The sequence below is a fragment of the Bacillus rossius genome, chromosome 1 (genome assembly GCF_032445375.1).
Source record: "Bacillus rossius redtenbacheri isolate Brsri chromosome 1, Brsri_v3, whole genome shotgun sequence".
NCBI lineage: Eukaryota > Metazoa > Arthropoda > Insecta > Phasmatodea > Bacillidae > Bacillus > Bacillus rossius.
This window is the reverse complement of record NC_086330.1, coordinates 145930295-145957881: the sequence shown is the minus strand read 5'-3', so window position 1 is coordinate 145957881 and position 27587 is coordinate 145930295. Positions and strand designations below refer to the sequence as shown.

The following is a 27587-nucleotide window of genomic DNA, read 5'->3' as shown; positions in this document are numbered from 1 at the left end:
ATAATTGCTTGAGCTGTCAAAATAAACATCGCTGACGGCAAGGGCGGGACCGCATCCTGTCGGTCTGTCGCTGTGATTATCTACTCCAAAAACATGTCACAGCATTTCAGGATAGCATTGTTCTTATATCTTTCATTTATAGCCGAATGTTTTCTACCTGTTCCACACAAGTTCCTTCGCCACGTTTTGAACGAAAATAACAACCAGCCGGCTAGCATAGCCGAACTTGTGTGACGTGAATTCACTTAGCGTAGGTATTTATCGGAACCCATATGAAAACCGCTGTAGATATAAAAAATCATAACAGGCCTTTTTTATTCGTAATTAAATTTACTACAACTTTTATTCTGTGCATTTTTTCAATACAAAGCACTGTTTTCGAGTTATAGTCTACAATTAAGACATTTTAAGAAGTCAGGAATCTAACTTGACTTAAATTTTCTATATTCGGTTATTACGAGTACTTGTTGTTACAACAATTTATCACGCTGTTATCAGCTCTCGTAGTAGCAGAGTTTTACAGTACCCGTCAACTCTTTCGTGTACGGCGCGCCGGCCGTTCGTGTCATTAAATTACCTTGCGACCTATATGGGGGGAATCTTAAATACCAAATTCAAGACCTCAAATTATGCGTGCGACCTATATGCGAGTAAATATGGTATAGTACCTACACTACTGCTTGAAAGCAAATGAATCGGGTAATTTTTCAAATATTGCATGATTTTGTTTTGTTACCTAGGCCTACTGTAATCACGTTTGAATTTTGTTTGCTTTATCGGCCATGTTTGTTCACATTATGATTTTACTGTATTTTCATTAACGTGAGTTTTTTTTATCACCACGTAAATTAATCTAATGGAAATCTTTTTTCTAATTAATGTCTTTATATGATTTGCATATGCTATTACGTTATTAGTAGAGCCAAGATTTTATGGTGTTATGAAAAAGGACTTTTCGTCATTAAGAATTGTGGATTTCGTCTTTATCGTCATAAAAAATTAAAACACATGTAATAACATGTACACACCTAGCAGAGCTGCCTTGATCAAATGCTTCAATAATTCGTGGTTAGAGACTTAAAATATGCACATTAAACAATACTATGTTGAGAGTACATAAAAAATTAACAACTAAAATATTTAGTATTCTTATGCAGGTAAGTACTGTTCCTGAGTTCAGGAGAGAGTCTAAATTAATTAAAATAGAAACTACAGTTAAACTTTTGTTCTATAAATGCAATATAATTAAGCTCAGGAAAAAGCCACCATTGTCAGCAGTTCAGCATTCTCTGGTTTTAGAGATCTTCTTCTGTCACTTACAACTACAGAATACTTAGAAAAAGATCTTTCTGAGTCCACATTCGTTGCAGGTATCCATATTAACTTTAAAGCAGCAGCTGCAAATTCAGGATAATCCGCTTTCATTTTTTTTACTTTATGGGCCCAACATTGTATGTGGTACATGTGGTCACCAAATACACCTTCAAGGGTACCAGCAGATTTTGTCATGTACCTGGCACTATCTGTAACATACGCAATTATGTTTTCTTCCTTGACTTCATATTTGGAGCATACATCAATCACTGCCCGAGAACAACAAACAGCATTTGCTGCATCAAGGACACAAGAAGCCCCTAAGATAACATCTTGTTCAGCACCTGGTTTCAGAATTTTAAACAAGGTTTTGAAAACACAATTATTACTCTTGTCAGTGGTTTCATCTGCGAGTATGACCACATCTTGCCCCAAGAGCTGCTGCTTGATTTCCACTTATTTTTCTCTCTAAGTAGGGGAATGTACTTTTTCCTCATCCAATCCGCTGTTGGAAGATCACCAGCACCACTTACATGCTTCTGCATCCATGCAGTCAGCTTGCTGTTGTCAAGTTTCTCAAGAGGAATACCTGCAGCTACAAAGGCTTCAACAGTTTCGAGAACAAAATCTTCCTTTTGTTTTTTTGCGCATATTTGCGCCACTCCTGCTTCTGGGATAGAAAGCTGTCGTTTCAAAGTGCATGGGGATCGTTTAGCTTTTACATGTTTGTCGCTAATTATGTGCTTGTTTACCGTGTCCTTATGTTCATGCTCCAAACGGCAATTACAATATTTACAGAAAAGTATTTTTCCGTCACTGACATATAATCCCTCATTCTTAAACTCGTCAGCACGTGATGCCTCAGTAGCTTTATTTTTCGGCATGATTAAGAAATTTAGCTTTCATTTATGCACGTCATTTGTAAACAAAGCCCGGAGGTACCAAAAACTAGTATTTACTGAAGTTTTAGCGAAAAAATAAACCGCGGGAAGCCTACTTTTTACAGGCGAGAGAGCCATATACTCAACCCGAAGTAAAAGGTTAGGTTATGTCAGGTCAGTGAAATAAATGTTTTTATTTATTTTCCGGGAGGGTTGGGTAGGTAAGCGTTATTTAAAATATTTAATGACCGTAAAATAAATAAATCCTTGCAATATGGTGCTTTTTCATTAGCGATCGGAAAACTTCGATTATGTTACGATTTTGGCACTCTCGCCTGTGAAGTGTGAAATGAAAATGAAGGCTTCATGGTAAACTGCTTATTCAACAAGCACACAAAATTGCGTTACAGTGAAATTTCATTAAATATCAAGTGATCATTAAATATCAATGTTCGCTTTTATTTTATTTTCATACGTATTTATTTAATGAATGCAGTTTTTGTTCACGTGTATTTTTCAAAGGATACAGCAAACAAGGCGCTGAGATTTTTCACGTTGTTGTGTTTGTTAACTTGATAATTTTAAGTTTACGATCGTCAGTTGTTAATATTGCGTGAATTCTAGTGGCTAGATGCGTTTAAAAACCCTAACCTAACTCCGATAACGATCTTTTTTTGTTCGTGAAATCGTCAATTTTTGTGATATCTTGTAATTTTTTAAGATGAATAATTAACGCATTAAATAACCACCACACTGCAGTTGGATGACGACCATTTCTTCTACAAACAGTTACGGAATTTTTGTCAATCAACCAATAGTCGGTAGTTAACGATTTAAATCAATATTGAGGTGTTTATTTGTGGTTAGAAAACATTTCGCATTTTTTGCGGTTTGGGATGAATTTCGCGTGAAAATTCGCGATTTCGCATAAAACCATATAATCTTGGCTCTAGTTATTAGTAATAACATATGCAAATCGTATAAAGACATTACATTTTTATTAAATTACAAGTTCTTTTTCAACTAGAACAAACGAACTTCGGTAAGCTATTGAACTTTCGTTTGGCACGAAATATTTCGCTAAAAACGAACTTCGACAGATGAAATTCTTACCGAAATCGAAAATGAAAGTAGCAAAGTTTCGGTTTCGGTATACCGAACATTCGCACAACCCTAAAGATGAGTTTAAAAACATTCATCATTGCTTGATGTACCAGAACATAAAATATTACACCCATGTTCTACCAGGTGGCTTGCGATGGTGCAATGTGTTAATTGCCTTCTTGAACAGTGGTCAGCACTTCAAGAATATTTTGATTCAAAAATTGAACCAAGGGAGTGAGTGTAATATGGTATCTGTACAGCGTGTAAAAAAATTTTGCGCTCTCAGTCAGCAAAACTTTTTTTTTCTTTTTTTAAGTGCAACTCTACCGCATTTTTTTGAAATTTAACCTTCTATTTCAACAGGAACGGCCTTATGTGCACAAGTTATGTTAAGAAATGAGTGTCTTGTTACGCCAGTTCACTGCTAGTTTTGTTCAGTTCAGTGCAATTCAACAAGCACCTGATATAACAGCTGTTGACTTTGGAAGGCAAAACCAACTTCCAAATGCAGGAATCTTTATTGGTCATGCCACACGAACACATTTGGAAAATAACCAAATAAGCTCACGGGAAGAAACAGAATTTTTCAATTGTGTTCGTATGTTTTATGAGATGGGTACAAAAGAGTTGCATCGTCTTCCCACTCAAGATAATGTTTTGAAGAACATAGACATTTTTGATCCAGCTAAACAGCAGTCTGGAGAATGGGTAAAAGTGGAAAACTTGGCCAAATTATTTCCGAATGTCATCGCAAGTAATGAATATGATAAACTGAACTCTGAATTTGTTGGATACACCTATCCCTCACTTAGCACAACTAATTTGTTCTAAAAATGCTCATGTTATTCGAAATCGCGTATTCTGAAGCATTAGTTCTCATAAATAGCGAGGCTAATTTATTTAATGTGTTCCAAAATTGTGCAGGAATATACTTTACGTAATATAAATGCGTTGAATAACACTCAACTATAAATATGTTGCATCATTTATCTTTATATGCCTCTCATCGCACTTTGTTTGACAAATACGACACTGCATAATGGGAGATACGTGGTTATGTACTTTATCGTCAGTCGACTGGCTTACTTGTCCGCCCGGGCGTTACCTTCAACTCACGTCGCGTACTTTTACAAACCATCCTTTACTGACAGTGAAACCGATATTACTGTCAGGATAGTTATAATTTAATTTTTCAAAAATTAAAGTGCTTATTGGCGTATCACCACCTGGTTCACACAAATCCTGTCAAGCCAATTTTTTTTATCATTGTAACATTCATTTGACAACCTTTTCCACGTGAATCATCTGTTTATTTCTGTTCCGGTATCTAATGTCAAATATATTCCCGCTAGTACAAACAACAGCATCAGACTTATATAAACTTTTGGTAAGAGTCCTTATTTCGTATGATTGTGCGCACAGTTGAGTTGCTTAAAACTACAGTAGACGCAACATAACTCTGAGCCTGGGTGAGGGTTAGAAAATCGATGTATGTGAGTCACGACATTGGGGAAGGCAGACGTGGCGCGGCTACGAGCGATAATGCGTAATTTGATAACAGGGGCTACACGCTACTGCACAGAGTGAAAACTTAGTCCTTCGGTGAAATCCGATGAATACGTTCGTTAACACATTCGTGGTACTTACTAAGCCTTTTCGTTTACAGTTTGGATCTTAGGTTTGTGTGCATGAAGTGTATCACTTTTGTTCAGAGCCAGTGTTACATATGTAGTGCAGTACTTCAGTAAAGTACAACTTTATACATAAAATACCTCCAGTGTTGTCAAAAGTTAAGAGTAAAAAACTGCACTCGCAGGTGCGGGAAATCGTGTATAACATTCTGCAGTTTATGGAAAATGAAGCGCGATTGCAGGAACCCTCTATTTTACTAGAGAAAGCTCAGCTGAGAACAGCTAAGGCGACGGGTGTGCAGACTTGCCAACCTTTACGATTTTTTCGTAAAATGTACGAAAATCACGTCTGTTTTACGATTGTACGAGGATGTCTGCATTTTTTACGGATTTTAAGTACGAGCCGTTTATTAAAACATGTATTTTCCGTCTGCCTTAAATGTTTTATTGTATGGTTTGTGAAAGCTGTTGCCATGTGTTGTTGCTGTGGAAACGAGTGCGGTAATTAAGTTATATTATTGGTCGTAGGCCAGCGAACCACGTAATTTGTTGTTCGATTGTATATCTTTCCTTATTGGCCGCCTGAGTTACATTGATGTGCTTACAACCAATCACGAACCAGTTTAAATAGCATTTTTAGTTTGGCAAGATGGTGTCGTGCATAAGCGTATGTTGTGATTCTTCAGTTAAAGTTGAGCCAATTTTGATTTTGTTTATTACAGGTTAGGAAACAAATTTATTGCATGTTTTAATAAAAACGTGTTATGTGCACAATTAACGGAAGTGGAATCAAGTGAAGAAGAAAATGCCCCCGAAACGTGATACACGTTATTCTCAGGCATTTCGTGATACATACACGCGGATTTCCGTGTATTCTTAAATCAAGCAAGGGAACACAGTTCACATTTTTTTCAGTGTGTAGATGCGACATCAACATTGGGCACGGCGGAATATATGACATCAATCTCCACGTGAACTGTTCAAAACATCTCGCAAATATTAAAAGTGTCGCAGTCAGTTCAAATGTTAGTGATTAGTTTGTTAAAAAAAACAGCACAGACAATGCTGTAATACGTGCAGAATGTATGTTTACAAACTTTTTGGTTGAATATAATATTCCTTTAGATGTTTCGGATCATGCCGGCCCGTTATTCAGAAAAATGTTTTCAAATTCTGAAGTAGCAAAATAATTTGGTTGCGCTAGAACAAAGTCGACGGCTATCGTGAAAGAAATGGCAACAAATGCAACTATAAAATTGTTTGTAATTGACAAACTGTGGCATTTTCAGTCGCGACTGACGGCAGCAATGACTCTGAATCCAAATTATATCCACTAGTAGTAACATTTTGTGATGCAAGTTTGAAAATGATAGTGTCAAGGTTGCTTTCATTACCAGTACTCTAGGGAGATTCTACTGGAAGTTAACTGATATCAGTGTATATTGTAACAAAGGTACACACTGTTGATTTGTAGGGTACCACAAGGAACAAAGTTTTTTCTTTGATGTGATACTAAGAAAAAATGTTTCCATAATGGTAAATAATAAGAATGATTGTTGGTCTGCAATGTTAATGTATGTTAAAACGATTGCATAATTTTGATTACTAGAAAAAATGTGATATCATGAAAGTTTATTAATTTTTCAATTGCCGCGAGCAGTTTACGCGTGTTATATTATTTTTTATGTATTTTACTAATTGAGGGTTTCAAAAGTTGGCAAGTCTGGGTGTGTCTCACACGACTGTACAAACAATTAAAAAGGAGGCTAAAAGGAATGAGCTGGTGAAGGAACATCTTTCGAGACGCCCAACAAGAAGCGAAAAAAAAAACATGTAAACACGAACTTTATACCTTTGATGAAGCTGTGGTACGATGTACTGTGTACAATTTTTACTTACTTGAAAAACGTGTGCCGAATGTCGAAACTGTACGACGTAAACTAAAGAATGACATAAATTACCAAGATAGCAAAACAACCATAAGGACGACTTTGAAGAAGCTAGGATTCAGCTGGCAGAAAACCAAATTGCAGCGCTTACTTTTAATAGAAAAATTTAATATTCTGCAAAAATGTATAGAATATCTCAAGAGTATGCGTCAATATAGAAACGATGAACGCTAAATTATATACATGAATGAGTCGTACATATTGTCGTCTCATGTAAAAAATAAAATGTGGAGTGACATGTCCTCAACTAAAGGTGGGTTGCTACAGCAATTTTGGTATCTGTTCCAACCAGTTACTGATACAGTAATGTACTGGTTACAAGTAGCTGATACTTCTGTATCAGCTAAGCAGTAGCGGTCCCAGGAAGCCACAAGGTATCAGCATTCTCGTTACAGGTTACACATCCTCCGTGCCGTCATCACCAGCGTAAAAAGGTATCAGTTTTCTCTTTCCATGTTCTTAGTAAAAAGGTATCAGTTTTCTCATTCTACATTCTTCGTAGTCGTAAAACTGTATCGGTGTTCTCTTTCCACGCCTTTCGTAATCGGAGTCTTCAATCTTTGTAAGGAGCACGCACTGCGCACTGAGCGTACTTTGATGGGAAGCCTAAAATGTACATCAAACTCTGTCCCTGCCTGAACACGCCCGAATATTCACCTTCGGCCAGCCTCGGGATTTGTTTTATTTTTGCGCAGGAAAAATGAATTCAAATATTAAAAGTGGTCGGTTAGGTTAGCTACATTAAAACACTTTAGAACACTATGGACGGTTAGTTAGGTTAGTATAGCTACATTAAAATAAACAGAGAAATATAAATATATATAAATAAACCCGAGGTTGGCCGAAGATGAATATTCAAGCGTGTTTGGGCAGGGACATCACTTGATGTACATCTTAGGCTTCCCTCCCCTACATTCTTTCCCTTCTTTATCCCATATTCGTTGTGCCGCTCCCTCCCCTTTAACAAGCTCCGCCCAAGTGACCGTCATCTGCGATTGGGTTATGCGCACATTGGCCGTGGTGTAGTTCCAGGTGAATTCTAAACTGATACTAAAGTACTTGATTTTTGAATAGTGTACTCGTTTGCAGTTCTTGATACAGGCATGTATCAGTTACAAAGTAGCTGATTGTTACTCTGCATCCCACCTCTACCTCAAATGGTTTGTTAGTGCCTGTCGCGAAGGGTCAAATATTAATAATGATTCACACAGGTGGCAAAAAAGGTTTTATCCCAAATGCTCTTGCAATGTGGAAGTCGCACCAGGCAACAGGGGATTATCACAAAAACGTGAATAAAGATAATTATGAAAAATGGCTCACCGAACAATTAACACCAAATCTTCCACCAAACAGTGTTGTTGTGATAAGCTCACCTATCACAATGTAAAAAAAAAATAAAACCCCTACCTCCTGCTCGACAAAATTGGAAATGCAGCAGTGGTTAAGTAAGGAGAATATTTCCTTGACTAGCGACATGCTCAAACCAAACTTGTATAACCTCATAAAGAAGCACAAACCTTCGCAAGTGCAGTACTCGGCAGACAGACTATTGGTAAATAGTGGCCACACATTACTTCGTCTGCCCCCTTATCATCCGGATTTGAATCCGATAGAAAGCATGTGGGCTATAATTAAAGGAGAAGTCGCTTCAAGAAATGTTACTTGCAATTTGGCAAATGTAAAAAAACTTTGCGAGGAGATATTTAACCGAATGGGTCCAGAAGATTGGATACCGATTTGCAATCACGTCAAGACACTCGAGAACGAATACTGGGATAAGGATGTGCGTTTTGACATTGAAATTGATAAAGTGATTGTTCAGTTAGGTGATGCAAACAGTGACAGCAGTGACGTTTACACATCAAACTCTTCGGATGGAACAGTCAGTGGCATTGAAGAACTGAGGTAGTTCTTGGAACATCAGTGGTAAGTGGTCAATGTTTTATGCTTTTCTCTACCTGCTGTGCAAGGTCGCAGTATCTGCTTATACCCCCTCCTCATCCACCCGACCCCACACGTGTTGCAGTCCCTACTCCTCATGTGTGACGTAGCTCAAGCTCGGAGTTATATTGCGCCTAGTGTAAAGTGCGACCAACATAAGCGTGGCTTTCATGACAATCTGCGTGCTGTAATACTTCTTTGTCTCAAATACTTGAACACGATGCATTATGAGTGATCACGCACATACAGTTACCGGCAGCTGAAGGGGCAGGCGTTGTGTATATATATATATATATTTTGTGAATTCCCTGCCACTGGCTAGGCTGAGTTCACGGCCCGGTCTGTGGCCAGGCGACAACGGTACGGCACGGTGGCACTCTATAGCCGCAATTTAACTTGCCAGAGCTGATGTTTGTACAACAGCCGATAGCGTAGACAGACCTGCATGCAATTCTTTTCCCCACCTTGTTTGGCTAAACGTATCCCACAGCACATGTTTACAGAAGTTGAAACAGACTTTGTGGCGTCGTGCTACACTTTTTTTTTGCCTGCCGAGATTTCGTGATAACTTAAGTTTACAGACGTGTTATTTAAGACTGGGGCAGTAAAATTAAAATTGTGCTAAATGTATTTGCACAATATGAAGCTATGCTAAGTGAGGGATAGGTGTATTCACTGTGGGATCCACCAGCAGAATTGAGCACTGCTAAGACACTTGAACCTGACAATTTCGGCATAAAGTGTCACAGTGTGAAATTAATGGGAAAACATTAGAGGTCTTCGGGTAGTGGATTTTTAAGCCGGGTCGGGTCGGATAATTGCACAAAAAATTCGGGGTCGGGTCGAATCGGGTCAGGTATTGTCTTTCTAACATACCTGATGAAATTGGAAATTGTTATTGCAAAATGTTTTTACTGTATCTTAAATACACTTTAAAAAATTAATAAATATAAGTTAAAACATTACATCAAATTACAAAATAAGCATTGCTCAACATTAATTTTTTTTTGCAATTCAAATAAAAAATAACCCTATCAATTTTTTACTTAGCCTAATTTTTTATTTTGATGCAAAAAAAACAGTTCTTCTACATGTTCTGCTGACAGCCGTTCCCGCCTGTGTGTCACAACATTGCTAGCACTTGAGAACACATGCTCACTGGATACTTCTGTGGCAGGCATTCCCAAATAATGATTTGCTGTTTTGGCGATGCTTGGAAAACGGCTTATTGTAGTTAAAATGTTAAAACATTATTTTAGCATTTAAAAACGTGTTCAAATCAGCATTGCAGCAAAACCTCGCTCGTACGGCCCCCGGTTCGTACGTACACCTCGCTCGTACGTACAGATTTTCAGGGAAAAAAATTGAATATGAAAAATTGTAAGAACGTTTAAGTTAGGTAATTAAAATACAGTCGCGTCCTGCAGCGTTCAGAACAAATACGGGCTACTTTAGACATACGCATTGCGCCACACTAAAAATATTAAAAATTAAAAAAAAGGGGGGGGGGCGGCAAATTGATGTAAATTACCGTCAATAGCGCGCCGTGCGCGGAGAAAGGTCATTGTACCAGATCAGCTGTTGCTGCGGCGTGGCCGCCGGCTGGCTCTCTCTCTGTTCTCTGAGCTGCGCATACGCAGTACGCTCCGCCCAGACTCGTGACCTTCCATCAGCAGCCAGCCAATAGATGCGAGCTTAGCGGAAAAAAATATAAGCTCCACCTCCCGTGTACCAGTTTTGTCCAGTTCTAATACCAGTTTTCTCGATGCCGTGACGTGTTCAAGTTTACGTTCATCTTGATGTCTAATACCAATAATTAATTATTTACGATCCCCAGAAATAAATGGTTAGTATAAAAAATATGCGTCAACTGTACAATACTTCCGAAATCATAAAATACGTATAAAACAGTTACCAAGACTCCGCTCATTTTATCTTGTGAAGTTTATGTCTCGTACCAGTATTTTTCAGCTAAGTTGTGACATAAAAACAGTATCAGACAAGCAGCCACGTAATATTCCCGACATTCCTGTTACGTTTATACATTCGTGAGTTTACGTTTTTCCCTCGTGCATTTTAGATTGTCTGCTGCTATAATACTAGGACTTTTACACGCCTAGACTTAAATTATTACATCTTTAGAAATAAAAACAACTTTCCACGTTATAAAATATGTATATTTTGCGATTTAAAATGTTCATTGCCGACTATAAACGTTACGTTTTTCACGGTTTTTTAGGCCTACTAGCTAATTTTATCTAGACTTAAAAGTACCCACGGTATTATTGTGTGTTCAGCATAATATATAGACACGGCAGGTCATTTCCCGTGGCAGCAGAACACGGCAACGGCAAGTTAACCAAGATTTTTTTTTTCTTTATTAGACGTCCGACCCGAAAATTTTTGGGTATAAAAAGTGCCCGACCCGAGCCACGGGTAATTTAACTACCCGAAAAATACCCGGAAAGACGGGTACCCGCCGACCTCTAGAAAACATGTTTTCCACTGCTTTGTAAACTTGCAAAGGCAATGCTTATTCTTCCTCACAACAATGGAGGGGTGGAAAGGATATTTAGTAAGCTCAACCTTATCAAGACAGCGCATAGGTCATGTCTTCAATCGCCAATGCTCAATGCTTTGTTGCATATCACTTCCAGGAAGAATATGGTAGAATTCCAGCCAACAGAAGAAATGAGGAATATGGCAAAAATCTGAAAAAGTGATATTTAACAGCGGGTGGTTCTCTGGACTGTTGGAGAATTCCACATGTCTGCGCTAGTAGTACTGTTCAGGTAGCATGGGTTGCTCGTATCTCCGTCTCTCTCCGGCGTGGGACATCTCTTTCTATTAGGTTTGGGCATTCCGGGGTAAGATAATCTTCCAAGTACCGTGACAGAAAGGGGTCAGGCTACCATGTTGCCAAACTAAAACGCTAGCAGGTAAAGACATTCTTGGAAGCTAGGTCATTCATCCCTGCCTTTCTGTTTGAATGACATCAGCTACATAACCTACTCTTCGCCGCTAGACTTGCCGGACTTTGGTTTTCAGAGTGAAGCGCAACACTTGTGGAAGAGTGTTAAAAACGAAAATAAGAAATTGGTTTTACTCTTAAATAAAATATTTTTTTTTCAGAAAGGCACAACATTTCAAAGAATGCAAGTTGGGGACAAATCGTCCAGAAATCAAATATAGTAGCAAAGACGCAATAATTTACTAAATGGCTTTCAGTGGATTTTTAAAGATAATGATGTGATTTTATCTAACAGAATACTTTATCCAAGCAATTAGTCTGTATTTTGATTAAACAAAAATTTGTGTGTTATTAAGGTAACATAGTTCTTGGAATTATTTACATTTAAATACAAAAATAATATCACTAATCAATATTTGATTATGCTGATAAAGCTAGGCAATACAAGGTTAAAATTTAATATTTTAGGTAACTTAAAAAATATTTGTTTGTTTAAACAAAAATGAGATCTACATAATTTCGAAACAAAAAAAAATTTGAATAAGGAGATATTTTGAACACTTTAAAAACTATTTGGGTGGGGTTATAACTAGGGACCCCAGAAAATGGTAAATAAAACTGGCTCATTTCGGTGTAAAAAAATGACAAAAGCGGTGCAAAAAATCGGTGTAAAAATAAGCAAGCGGTGCAAAAAATTGGTGTTAAAATAAGCAATCGGTAGACTCCAAAAAATGGTTAAAAAATTATGCCATTGGCGGTGTAAAAAAAACCTCATAGTGGATAGGCACTACAAAGTAGCAGACTCTGCCTTACATCGGCCCACTTTGTCTGTCGTTTCATCACACAAGAATACAATCTGTTTGTCTTCTACAGCGTGCCTTACTGCTTTCTTATTTGCCTGGCCAATTTTTGGGACATAAGTTTCTCCAAGAGTGTTGGCTGATGGCAAATCCCCTGCACCTAAAATGTATACATAACTTACAATATACTTATAAATAGGTAGCATTTATAAGGTTATTGCTGAAAATATTAATGGGCTAATTTACTCAAAACAATTCTAAGCCAAGCCAAACCTAACCTAACCTTTTCACGATTACTGTTGGATTACAGAGTCAAACCATCAATTAATCAGTCAAAAATATCTTGTGGTGTGCTCACCATTTCACAATGCAATCCATCCTATTTATGTGTTTGTTAATCTGAGGTACTTGCATATTTATTTGAAGTAAAGGTAAGTTAATTGATAATATTGATGGCCTACATATGCTTATGAACTTTTATTAGAGGGGGAAAACATTTCTAAATAAATAAGGCTAACCTTCAAAATGTGTATTAAACCATTCCCTCATAGTTGGATGACCAGCTTTTTCCAAAGAAATGTTAACTTACAGCATCATATTAACAGAATCAGAAACAAATTCTTGTTTTCTGCACTTCCAAGCTTGTTTTCACGCTGTCGCCTATCGAGATTTGTTTAGTCACGGTAGAATTTGCGTGACAAAATAATTGTCTTTTTTGTTTTGTGTGTGTCATTTGCCACATGCTTTTTGCACGTGTCTTTCTTTGTGTTCCCAATCAACCCGCACGTTGCAGAACTTGCACATCATAATTTTGTCCCGCTGGTCAAAAATATAAAATCCAACCGATTTCATTTCTTTCGCGATCAAACATTCTCAAAGTTTTCGGCATCTTAGCCATAAATTCAATTGTATCACAAAACTTACAAAATGTGGACTGTATTTGTAAACACTCATAGATATGTGGATGCAAAAATGACTGCCATCTTAGCTCCATGCGATTAAATTAGGTTAGAAAATATTGACACCAGTGCGCCTTGCGGCAGAAACGACCATTATTCAAAACATGAAAACTGTGGACAGTCAATTTTGTTATGTTGGTAGTGCGCACATATCGATTGTTGACATTTGTTACATTTTGTTTTCATTTGCGATGGCAAAATTTACTGCTTGTAAACAGAGTAATAAAAATACGTGGATTTCAGTAACGTGTCAAAACGAAGATAATATCGCGGCACTAGTCTTTCAGTCTATGTTTATTTCACGCCTATGTTTATGATGGCGTAAATAAATAGAACTTGCGACATAAGGACATTATTTGGTGGGGAAAAGTGTGAATTTCGCGCGAAAATGCGTGAATTTCGTGCGAAAATTCGTGGATTTCGCGACTATGTCGAAATCAAAGGAAAGTCGCAAAATTTGTTTAAACTATCAAATTTTCGCGTTATTTCGTGAATTTCGCGCTTCACCATTTTTCGGGGTCTCTAGTTATAACTCCAGGACCTAACCCACTCTACTATTCCCCTTAACATGATTTGAAAGAGATATTTGACTGTAATATACATATATACAAAAAGGTATTTAAATTTACTTTAAAAATAATGTTAGTAGTAAGCCTGTGTGATATTTTTTTTTTTTTTTTTTTTTTTTTTTTTTTTTTTTTTTTTTTTTAAGTTCAAATACGATCATCATATTATTCACGAATACTTTTATTTAATTCAAATTGTAAAAATGAAAATTAGAATCACGCTAAACAAAATTTTGCACCATGAAACACCTTCTGCAAAATTAGACCAATAATGTTAAAATAAAAGGTTTGTTAAGTCTGCTGAAATAATTATATGGAAAAAGTTGTTTATATATATATATATATATATATAATTCAGCTAACCTAACCAACATTTTAATTCAGTTTCTATTCGCCTTATTTTCCACAACCTGCTACTTCACATATTGATCCAGAAAATTTTCACGAACCACAAAGGTTCGAGGTTTTAAACGTCATTGTATTAATAACTTTATTTTATGTCACTAAATTGTGATTCACAGTTCTGGTGATTCAAATGCATAAAAGATAGATTTTGATCCATCTGTAATAGTACCCTCTTTTATTGTATAATCATGGCACCAATATTTTAGGGGGTCAAAATTTGAAAGAAAAAAAAACTTCTCACATAAATGTTGCATGATGTTTTTATTCCCGCTATTAGATTCCGAGCGCTTTGTGTAGGTATCTTTTCTGTATAAAACTGTATATTTTAAAGTAGAAATCTAATGTTTATTCGGAAATTAACTATTTTTCTTATTTAATTATAACGGAAATACGAAGCTGTCTGATTGTTAAATTTTCTTTTAAAGACGTTTTTAAACATTAAACCTTTATATGTTCGTCTGCGTCACCGCGGTGTACCGCTTATAAAACTGTAGCCAGCGCTAGTTGGTATCATTCATGTTTGGTTATGTTGCTTCCCATATAGAGCGCGCACACATAGTTGAATATCGATATTTTGCCGATTGGATGCAACGCTCGCTCTTTGTCAACTGAGTTAACTACATTTGGTGGCTTGCGTTCGGGTCACAGATTTTGTTTTTCTATTTAAAGTTTAATAAAAGATTTTGTTGCATGAATTATTAATATAAATTGTTTGGCGTGCTCTTGTATACTCCCTTTATTTTTCTCAAATAAACGTACTTTCCATGAAATGGTTTTGTTGTTATGAATATCTTTACCTATTATCTTTGAAAGATTTGTGCAATGGGAGTGCATGACTTGATGTAAGTTTTTGGACATTCTTAGCAATGGCGTATGTCCAAAAACTTACATCAAGTCATGCACTCCCATTGCACAAATCTTTCAAAGATAATATCAATTCCCGGTATGGACCTGGTATGCATATTTCTCCGAGGAAGTTGGAAAATTCTTAGCAATGGCGTATGTCCAAAAACTTACATCAAGTCAATATCTTTACCTAACAAAAAAAAGTTTTACACATAATTGTTGCACCCCTACTTTTCAAACTTGATTTTGGTATAAAATGTGCAACGATTATGCGAGAAAACACAGTAATATAGAGCAATGGTCTGTTCAGTTTGTTCAATGCAGAGATGGAAAGGACTATAACACCGTCATTTGATGCATAGATTCTCCAACAAGAGGTTGCCAAATTGGTAAATTTTTTTCCCCCATAAAGACATTGGCATATTCACGAGAAGGTGCATGTATTTAACAAGCAGTGCGACAGTGTTCTGCCTGTAGACATTGGTACATCTGCTGATCAAAGTTTACCTGCATTTATAAGAAAAATGTTTATTCTAACAAATTTAGAGACTTTGCAAAGTAATTTTGATTCTGTGCTTTTTGGGTCTATATGTAGGGGTAGTCAAATTTCGTTAATGACGAAATCGCGAAATTTTAAAAAAGTCACTTTCACATGATGTGTAATACAAATAACCTTACTTGGTAGTGATAAGAAGTTAGTTAATATACTACATTTTGTTTTAACGAAATTTGCTGTGATGCGCGAAATCCATAGTTTTTCACGAAATGACGAAATCGCTATTTTTGCGCGAAATTAACTTTTTTTATCGCAAAAATCATGTTGAATCGTTCTGGAACCTGCACAAAACATTTATTATTCCAAGAGGTTATATGTGAGACGCCATCTTTTCTTTTGTTTTTCTCTAGCACCCATTGAGTAGAGAGTGGCAATAAACATCATCACGTTTAGCTACTGGTGGACAAAGCAGAGATGGCGTTAGTAGTTACGAGTGTCGAAATATTCTATGATTTTATTTTCACGAGTGCGTGTCTGTCGAGTTTAAGTTCTTTATTTCCGAGTTGATGCAATATGTATCTCTTCCACATTCTATGATCGTTTTCCGTTAAAGTTTTTGTGGCATGTTGGTCATATTACCGTGGTCACTGTGGATAAACATATAAAATGCCGAAAGTTGTGAGTGTTTTCGAAAGAGCTAAAGAATATGATGACGAAGGATTTTACGTGTTCAGTAAAGAAAAAGGCATTATGATGTGCAAGTTCTGTAATGTGCAAGTCGACTGGAAAAGAAAAGACACGTGTGAAAAACACTGTAAATTTTGAACATCGCACAAGGTGAACAAAAATAGGTGTCAAGCATCGGGTTCTAGAACTAAGCGTAAAGTTACTCTAGAACCATATATTTCACAAATGAAAATTATTACATCCAGACATACGCCTACTCAGTTCCGTCGTCGCACATGTTCCTACGAGACGTGGAAGGCCATAAAACGACAAAAATCACATTATTTTGCCGACCACAAATGCGTCTGGTGACGCCATCGTTCATAGGCCTTAACTCACTCTTTGTTGCTTTCTCTGAATCGGCCAAACGCAGTCCAGAAAAATAGCGTCACTTTCATATTAGCCTATCAAATCATAACTTTCAAAATGCTAATTGTTGTATCTGGACGTCCTAGCCGAGGTGACTGTTTATTTTTGTAGTTGTCACGGCAACGCACGAAAATAAATGCCGGCCAAGAGTGCCAACATATATATGAACAAATACCGCACACGCAGTTAAGGCAGTGAAAAACGTAAACAAATAAAAAAAACAATACTCTGTACTGTTGAATAAGTACAGTGTTTTGGTAGGGACTAGTTTGCAGGAAATATATAATAGCTGAATTTCAGAGGTAGTCGAAATGGACTTGAGCCACTAACGTTTCTGATCAGTTCCCAAATTTTTTTTGTATGTAATCTTGAGAATTTTAATTACAAATGCAGGTGCTAAATTTTAGATGTTCATGTTGTACTTTAAAACATTGTTTTTGATAAATTTTGACCAAATAAAACAATAATTCCATCAAACATATATATGTGTACAAAATTATAATGACGTATTAGTTATTTTTTCTAACTAAACAAAAAAAAATTTCACCGAAATTTTGCACTGAAATAACTCTTTTTATTCACCGAAATGGGCCTTTTTTATTTATTATTTTTCATTGGCCCTATCTATACTCTTACGATTTACAGCGGGTTCGTAAAGGATAGCCCAATTAAAGATTTTTATTTCACACACAGTTTTATTTATTACCACTACTTGTCACTTACAAATAATCTTCTAAATTGGCAAATAATTAATTACGCTTAAAGAAATGTCAATTCCCCAGTCACTCGTTCCGCACTCCTCGCTGGGTCGCACCTCTGGCGCAACTCTCGCCGCAGCACCCCTCGTGGGTCTCCGCCACGGGACTCTGTCTCCACACTCCGCCGCCACCGTCACACCCTTCGCCGAGATCCCACTCGACGCCTCGCTCGGAACTTCACTCGGGACTCCGCCGCGCCCGCGACTCTATCGCCCAGAAACCCTGCCGCGGGAGAACTCCCGACTGAACACTCCGAACTGACTGACCTCGTCTGGCGTCCTCGGGCATATATAAAGGCCCCAGTGCAATTCTAGAACTCACGAGAACGGCCAGGGCCTGTCACGTCATCGCGAGCCGTCCCGACGGAAGAAATCTCTCGAAAACACGTGTCGGTGGCTCGCGCAACTCCCAGCTGTCAGGTGTCAGTTACGTGTCAAAGGCAGGGCGCCGCGCTGGGAGTGCGGAGGGCTGGAGGGAGATAAAGCGGCAACCCAGGTGCGCACGGCACCTCATGTTACGGCATGCACCTGCGCGTGACGCGGCCTTGCTAACGTTCGTAACAATACGTTATCTTCCTGTGTACATCACAAATGTAGCCCTTATTTTATAATAAAAATTATATCATTTAATGAAATGGTTGTATACATTTTACTTTCATTTTGTGCATAACAAATTTATATACACATTTATCAGACATAATTTTATTTTCTGTTTCAGAAATTGTCTCCTCCACAAAGAAGTATGGTGTCAAAGAAAAACAGTATAAGCTGTTTGCTGGTAAGTTTTTTGCAGTTGTAATAATGTATACTCTTCATTTTAATGTTTTATTATGTACAAAGAAAGTGTGTCCACATTCTGGAAAGGAAGGGAAAAGTGAGAGAAAGGTCTGAGAAAATTTACTTGAAAATGCATAAAATTGTGAAATTTTCCCGATTTATTTATTTTATTTTTTTACGTCGATGTTTTAAGTGCTTGGTTATACATACACATTATACAAAACCTGTTTAGACAACACTGCTTAAGATGTTTTCCTGCCTTAGTCAGACTAATATAGCACCAAAAGTTTCCCATGCCATTAACCTTAATATCCCTTTTTTAATACATTTTGAGAGTATTAGATTATCCCTGCTTAAAAATCACTAAATAACTCCAAAAAAAATCTTTGATTTCTACCCACGACATGCATGAATGAATTCTGAGCATAGTCACCAATTCTTTGCATGCTAAATATAGGTTTGGGTTTATATAGATGCTCAGCACATTTAGCAGTGCTGTAATATCTAACTTGCCCAATATCTGTCAGGCCTTTCAAGGTAACTAAGCTACTTAATTTGTGGTTATTGTACTGTAACATTTAACTTGCACAATATACTCTTTTATCACATAATCGTCGCACCCATGTTTTAGGGCGTCAAAAAATGGATTTAAAAAAACCTCTTGCGTAAACGTCGCATGATGTTTTTGGTCCCGCTATTAAATGTCAAGCGCTTTTTGTAGGTATCTTTTCCATATAAAACGATGTATTTTAAAGTATAAATATAATATTTATGCAGAAATTACCGCGTACTTATTTAAATAACGGAAATACGAAGCTGTCTAATGTGTAAATCTCGTTGCAATCATTACTGTTTGGTTATGTTCCTTCCTTGTATAGAGTGCGCACACGTAGTCGAATATCAATATCTTGCCGATTGCATGCAACGTGCGCTCTCTATGCGGAACCGAGTTAACTTCATTTGATATCCCGCTCACTCGTGGTGTTTACTACGGTAGTTAAGCGTTCGTTCGGCTTGCTATTGGATCACAGATTTTGTTTTTCTATTTAAAGTTGAAGAAAGGTTTTTGTTGCATGACTTATTAAATTAAATTGTTTGGCGTGCTCTTTTATACTTCACTTTGTAAATAAACGTACTTTCCATGAATAGGTTTTGTTTTCATGAATACTTTATCTAACAAAAAAAATTTCCGTATAATTGTCGCACTCCTACTTTTCAAACACTTGATTTTAGAATAAAATGTGCGACGATTATGCGAGAAAACACGGTACAGTGAAACCTCGATTCTACGTACACTCGCGGTTCTCCAAAATTTGTCCTTACGACCCAGTTGTACGTTCGAACCAGCGAGGCCAAATTACGTCAGTTTGTGGCAAATTTCCCCCCCCCCCCCCCCCCCCCCAAGCCCTTTTTTCCCACCGCTGCCGCGGGAAATGAATTGCCATTGACGTGTCCTGCTGCCACGGGAAATAACCTGCCATCTCTATATATTATGCAGATGTATTTTCGATCGAAATTATATCCTATTCGTGCAGAAACAACACTTGAGCTAATCAAACATAAAAATAAAAAAAACTTGACACTGAAGGCAGTGTCGTAAGCCCCGTGTTTACATTTGTTATATTTTATATCAATGAAATAATAATTAACAGACAATATATTTGCTCAAATAAAAAAATACAGTGGGTACTTTAAGTGTAGTAGGCCTAAAACATCGTGAAAAACGTAACGTTTATAGTCTGCAATGAACATTTTAAATCGCAAAATATACATATTTTATAACATGAAAAGTTTCTTTTATTTCTAAACATGTAATAATTTAAGCCTAGGCGTGTAAAAGTCAGAGTAATTATAGCGGGAGACAATCTAAAATGCACGAGGGAGAAACGTAAACTCACGAATGTATAAACATAACGGGAATGTCTGGAATATTACGTGGCTGCTTGTAAGTTCTGATACTGTATTTATGTCACAACTTAGCCGAAATACTGGTATGAGACATAAACTTCACATGATAAAATGAGCGGAGTCTTGGTAACTGTTTTATATGTATTTTATAATTTTGGAAGTATTGTACAGTTGACGCATATTTTTTTAACTAACCATTTATTTCTGAGGATCATAAATAATTAATTATTGGTAATAAGACATCAAGATGAACGTAAACTTGAACATGTCACGGCAGCGATAAAACTGGTGCGTATACCAATAAACTGGTAATAGAACTGGACAAAACTGGTACACGGGAGGTGGAGCTTATATTTTTTTCTGCTAAACTCGCATCTATTGGCTGGCTGCTGATGGAAGGTCATGAGTCTGGGCGGAGCGTTGAGTGTGTTATACGGCGCATGCGCAGCTCAGCGAACAGACAGAGCCAGCCGGCGCTATGCCGCGCCGTAACAACAGCTGATAGAGTACAATGACCTTTCTCCGCGCACGGCACGCTATTGACGGTAAATTTCTGTCAATTTGCGGCCCCCTTTTTTTAATTTTTTTACTGTGGCGTAATGCGTATGTGTAATGTAGCCCGTATTTGTTCTGAACACTGCAGGATGCGACTGTATTTTAATTAACATAAATGTATTTCTTACAATTTTTCATATTTATTGACTTTTTTCTTTCGAAAATCTGTACGTACGAACCGGGGGCCGTACGAGTGAGGTTTTACTGTATCAGGCCATTTATGGTAACTACGGCACTTTATCCAAGTTTATTGGTTACTTCTTGTTTATTTCTTTACACTATGTAATGCACCATTTCCAGCTAGTTTGACGGAATGTAATAGATGTATATTTTGTATGTGTGTTACTTTTTTTTTAATAATGCACGGTACAAATGAATTATGTTCACGTGGATAAGGATATTTGTACCCCATTTTGAAAAACTGTTGTGAATAAACTTACATTCCTATAATTTTGTTTCTTAACCTATATTTGCGTAAATAAATACATTAAATGACCAATACCGTGTAGACCAGGCAAATCGTCTCGTGAATACAAGAAAAATTACTTAACACTATTTAACATTGGGAAATAAGTTTTAATGCAAGTTAAATATTTCAAGGAGTTACTTTATAGTTATTAAATAGATAATCAGGAACGCAGGGCTGAAGATTATACCATAGCTAGGAACAGGTACTTTTCAATGAGTAAAATTAGTGAAAAGCGGTGAGCAAAAATGCCAAAAGCGGCGTAATATACTCAAGCATACTTTTTGTAAGAAAAAGTAAAATGAATTCAATTATGAATGATCAAAATGTTTAAAACTAACATTTAGAAGTGAAAAACCCTTCAAACTCAAAAGCTTTAAACTTTAAAATTCAAACATTGCACTATCAATACCAAAATCACAAAAATTCTGCACTTAAGAAAACGTAGTTGCCCAAGGAATAATAAAATGTTTAGTTTATTCACATTCTTCAAATGCAAGAGTGGTCATTATTTCCATATTTTTGTCCAACAAATTATGCTGTCTGTCCGAAGACAACTGTATTATAAGAACAGAAAAATCTCTCACTGTCTACATTACATCAAGGGATCCAAACACATTTCAGGGAAAGACTTGCAAAGTCAGGAAATTCATTGTTCATGGAAAAAAGAATTTCTACTATTTCTGCCTTTGAGCATTGTGTTCTCTCCTTGACGATTTCCTTCATTCGCGTATAGCCACGAGCAATGTCTGCAGAGGAGAGGTTGCCATTTTTCACGCCTGGTAGAAGTCATAAACAACTTGTTGAGTTCATTGTTTCCTTCATTGAGTATCACCTTGAAAGGTCAAATAATTTTCCCACAGCCTGAAAATTTTTTTTGGATGGATCAGTGGCCATGAGCAGCTGCAATTTGTCCATGGAAAATGATGCAGCACGTTGAAGTGAGTTTTTTACTTCAGCTTGACAAATTTGGTTGTCAATGGACTGGAGTGCAGCATCTGTCTCACAGTTAAAGATTCCAGAAGCAGCCACAGACAAATCTTCCTTAACAATGGGGAGCGTTCAAGTTTTATACGTAACGTTTTTCTGTACCCCCCTTCCCCCTAGTATAACGTTACGTAACCCCAAGTGACCATTTTTACCTAAAAGTCACAATTATGTGGCGTAACGTACCGGAATAAGTCACTAAAATACCTTTATTATTGTTTTAATCGCTTTAATGTTATTTATTAACATTTGAAATGTCTTGTTTTTAAAAGGAAGAGCTTTCTAATGTTTTTTTTTTTTTTTTTTACTGTCCTAATAAATTTTTACTACTCAATCATATATTTAGCAATCATGCATTTAATTACGTCGTTTTCCTGACTTGGCCCTGTCCTTACACACTTTTTGCTTTATCCGCCATTGTTCTTCTCATGCATTCTCCTATTTTAGCCGCCGCAAAATTATCCTAATCGGCTGTCAACCTTTTATTCCATTATTATTATTATTCATTTCTGATTGGGGGACATGGTTCGACCCGCGATATACCCGATTCCGCGATCAATCGGGGCGTGATAAACCGGGAGTTTACTGTATTATTTTTCTGGCTAATTTATGTCTTATCCGTTCGCATCATCCTTTGTATAAATACATGATATTGTTGCCAAATATAGTTAGCTATATGAATAAAGTAGCCAAATGCCCAAAGCTACACAATCAATAGTTTGGTCAATATTTCAATTTCTTTATTTAGTATTTAGTTTATGAACAGCAACCATTTGACTCGGCAGTGCTTCTACAAAGTTTTTAATTCTATGGAAACTTTATTCTTGTATAGTGTTCATGTTATTTATGTGTTTAAGAAATTTTAAATGTTTATAAACAATTGCAATGAAAGTAAATATTGTTACTGGCTTATATAAAGCAAAGAAACCTGCATTATAATATTGTTTTACTACTTGCTTGTGTTCATTTAGGTAGCTTTTGATTGTATCTTGTCCTTTAAAAGAAGTAACTACTCGGGATAAGCTGTTAAGATGTCGTTTAAGAAATATAAATAAATCTTAAGGAAAATCAAGACATTTATTTTAAAAAAATTTTGTTTGTGTTTTTGTTTCTGCTAGCCTTAGAGCTTTGGTTTTTTCTGCACTTACTTTTTTTTTCCGGTTAGTTCTACCCCAGTAAAGGCCACTCATTTTGTTTTCCTGCACACATGTTAATTTTTGCGCTGGTTCCCTAAATACGGTAGAGGTTTTACTTGTACACCAAGCCTCCAGTAACAAATAATATATTTATTAGAGAAGAACAAATTTATAAGCTATAAAATTCAATATTTGGTTCCTTCTCACATGCAGTAGAATCTCGTTTTTAAATATTTCAAGGTACCAGGACAAAAATATTTAAAAACCGGGAAAACGTAAAGAGTTAAGTTTTAAAAAAAATATAATTGAAGCATCTTTGAATATCCACTTTTTATGGTGAGATTTTATTACAAATTTCATTTTGGAACTTTGTGTATAATCACATGGTAATATTTAATTCATTTCAGATTTTTGTCAGAAATAATAATTTAACTAAATTAACAAAAGTACTTTCTAAATGATTGTTTGCATTTCAGAACAGATTAATTTTTTTTTAAGGATGCTACAATCCACCATTTGTATATGTTAATAAAAAAAATTTAAAAAATATGTAACTTTATTTTTATGCATAATACTTAAAAGGGAGAAATATCAAAATGAACTTAATTTTTGCTTTCCACATAACCAAAGTTTTTGTTCATGGCTGTATGTGAACCGGCACTTAGCACAAAAAAAAAGTAAGTTGCTTACAATGGCAAACGAAGCTGCCGTGACCACATGCATTAACCTATAATAAATATAGTTACGGAACTAAGCCATATTGGCTTCATCAGTGTTTGTGCCATATTGATTATTTCTTTATTAATTGAAATTTTGTCTTTGTTAATGTAGAGATCACTCTGAAAAATGTTTGAAAATCGATTTTGGGTTAAGTATTTTATAGGCCTGTGCGAATATTCGAATTTTCGAATATCAAAACGAATAGTTTATTATTCGATTCGATTTTTAATACTAACACTTTGAAAAAACGAATATTCAGTCATTTACGAAAAAGGCTGAGCGGGATCACTGAAACCTGGAAACATTTTGGGATCACGTAGGTTTCTCTCGTTGGGCAGGGACAAAAGTTTGGCAGGATTTTCGTAATGTTTTGGAGTTAGGTATGTGGAGTTATTCTACTACATCTGGCCACGTAAAGCCTGTTTGAACACAGTAATTCTGAGCGATAACTAACGTATTTTATGTAGAAGAATGTCGTCAGGTCGTTTAAAATAGATTTGAACTGTCAGCATACTGATAAAGATAAATATGTGTCTGTAAAATCCACACAACCGGGGTTTTATAGGTGACAGTTTTCAGATTAGAGTGTGAAACATGGTTTGTCGGCACTGTAATTTCGTTCCGAACGTGACGGCGAAGAGAAATATAACTGTACAGACCATGTGGAAAACATCTGGCCTCATACTCACAGTAAACAACCGGATGCTGCGGCACCCCCCCCCCCCCCCCCCCCCCACACCTTCAAACCCTTCCCACCCTTCCCAAATTCCTCGCGTAGTGACAGCTCATGCAATTATCCTGTCCCGAAACATAGCTGTGGTAGCAAGAAAGTACTTGCCTATACCTGCCACACAAGTGTACAGTGAGAGACTTTTCTCAACACCTGGCAACATTGTGACGTGTATAAGAGAGAGAGTCTACTCCCCGAAAATGTAGAGCAGCTTGTGTTTCTGCACAAAAATTTAAATTAGCTAATATGTAGTGATGTGACAAGACTTTTTTTAATACGAACTAATTATAAAATTGGAGTACCGTCAGTTTTTTGATTCTACATACATTGTATCAGTAAATATGTATGTTATCATATTGTAATGTGATGTGATATAACATGCTTTATGGGATTTCAATTCTCGTTCCAATTATTCGAACTCAATATTCGTATTTGAGAATAATTTGGTATTCGTATTCAAATTTGATTCAAACTAAAAAAACTGATATTCGCACAGGCTTAGTATTTTAAAGGAAGCGAATACTGGAACCAAAAAATGAAGGAATTGCACAGGTCTAGTTGTGAGCGTTGGACATCAGTGTCCTTTTTGCGTTGCAGTTGTCTACCACGACGGCAAGGAGGCAACCAAGGGCCACTACATCACGGACGTCTTCCACGTTGGCTACAGCAGTTGGGTGCGCTACGACGACAGCGTAGTGACAGCCGTGCAGGAGGGCCATGTGCTTCGCCCCCGTGGACCCCGCGTCCCTTACCTCCTCTACTACCGACGCTGCGACACCATGAGTCCTGCCCCGAGCGTCACCCCCACCATCAGATAGACGCTGGCGCGCTGCTGTAGAATACTTGCGCTTGTGCCTTAGCTTGTTTGGTCGAAGAAGCCCGTTTTGTGTGTGTGTGTTACCCTCTTTCCCCTTTCCTCACTCCCCAAGCCTGCCTCTGGGTTTTGTTCCTGTTCATCTTGTCCATCACAACATTCAAAGTAAGAGGGAAAAGCCTAGATGAAAGACGAGTTTGATATTTGATTTGTTACTGTAGTTTACGTGTGTGGGCGTAAAAGGATTAATTCTGCCGTTTGTGAAATCCTAGAGTCGTGCTGTGTTTTGTTTGCAAGGATGATTTTCTGTGTATATAAATGGGCGCACTGTGAACCTTTCTCTTGAAGTGCTTTGTCGCTCTCTAATCTTATGTCGAGTTTCTTAGGTTGAAAATCTTTTTCAGTGTGATAGATAACATGTGTGAAAATATGTGTAACCTGCGATGTCGCAAGACTCATAACGTTGCGTGTAATCTCTTGTATATAATGCTACGCAGTCCGAATTTTGTGAATTTCATACTTTAAAGACTACTGTGATTTTACAAACCGTATGTGATTTACTTTTATAGTGGGGTCCCTGTATCACTCGTGTTGTAGATTTAGAGAGACTATTTCAACAAATTGTTAGGTTTTTTTTTTTTTTTTTTCCTTATCTCTCTCTTAAAACTGCTGGACAGGTTAAAATTCATAATTATTGTATATTTGAAAGATAATTCTAATTATAATCACATTGTTACATCAAATGTGAAAAATAAGAAACTTTGTTAATGTACTGCAGTTCTGTAAAAAAATTAGTGTAAAAATGATTTGTGTAAAAATTCAATCTTGTTGCGTGTGTGAACTGTGGAGTTTTGATAGTGCCTATTGTTATGTGAGGGTTGTTAAATTATGCAGTTTGAATGTTTTACCACAAATTTTGAGATGACAAAACAGTATTGGAAATGTAATAGAATGTGTTCTGGGATTACAATTACAGATAATGGTGCTCTAAAGTAAATATAAATACCCAGGTAATGATTTTATTACAAACCTTGATATCTTAATATTTGATAGTTGTGTGATGATTCGTGTTCTTTTTTGTTGTTTTTTTTTTTTTTTTTTTTTTTTTAAATTTGGATAGGGATAAATGGAGGTGATGGCAAAATTATATTTAATGCCTACATCAAACCTGATTTACAAATGTTTGTATTGTTTGTGCTTTTTGCTCTTAACTGTAATTGTACACCCATCATTATTAACTTGTGCTCGTTGATACTCAATTTTACCCTCAGATTAGTTTGTTCAACATGTTTAATGAAGAGCTTTTACAAAATTTACTTTTTCCATTCAATATATTTAAGTAATTGTATGGTTATAAAAAATAAATGTAACATATTACTCGAGTACAGTGTCACTTTATCATACATTAAAGAAGCCAAGCACAGTAGTTTCACTTATTTCTACAAAAATATTTTAATAATTTTTAGTCAAATATTAGGTTTTTGTTATTTAATTGTGATGTAACCGTAGTAAGTATGTAGCAAATGTATACCATTTCTAGTTAGTAAAAAATAAGTTTTTTTTATGTATGGATGCGCAAATAGATTCTTTTGTTTCCATTGTGTTAATTGTTGGAATATTAAGCTCAACTTTTTTTCCCTTCTTTTTGTTCAGTCTGCAAACCTTTGATCCATTTGGTTTTTTGGTTATATTTTCAATTTTATTTCAAATATTCCGTAATGTTGGTTGCAGTGAGAGAAATTCACATGAATTTTTATTTAAATAAAAATTGAATATTAT

The 27587-nt window shown here is 36.4% G+C and overlaps 1 protein-coding gene across 2 annotated transcripts in view; it reads left to right on the top strand.

The window, feature by feature from the left end:
• LOC134546252 (ubiquitin carboxyl-terminal hydrolase 10-like) overlaps positions 1–26968 on the top strand; it is a 165243-nt gene extending 138275 nt beyond the window's left edge. For both annotated transcript variants that reach the window (XM_063388947.1, XM_063388946.1), the window contains 2 exons: positions 18434–18493; positions 25592–26968. In XM_063388947.1, the coding sequence (XP_063245017.1) occupies positions 18434–18493; positions 25592–25812 (281 nt within the window). In that variant the 3' untranslated portion in view covers positions 25813–26968. The remainder of the gene's footprint in view (positions 1–18433; positions 18494–25591) is intronic.
• The last annotated feature ends 619 nt before the right edge of the window (positions 26969–27587 follow it).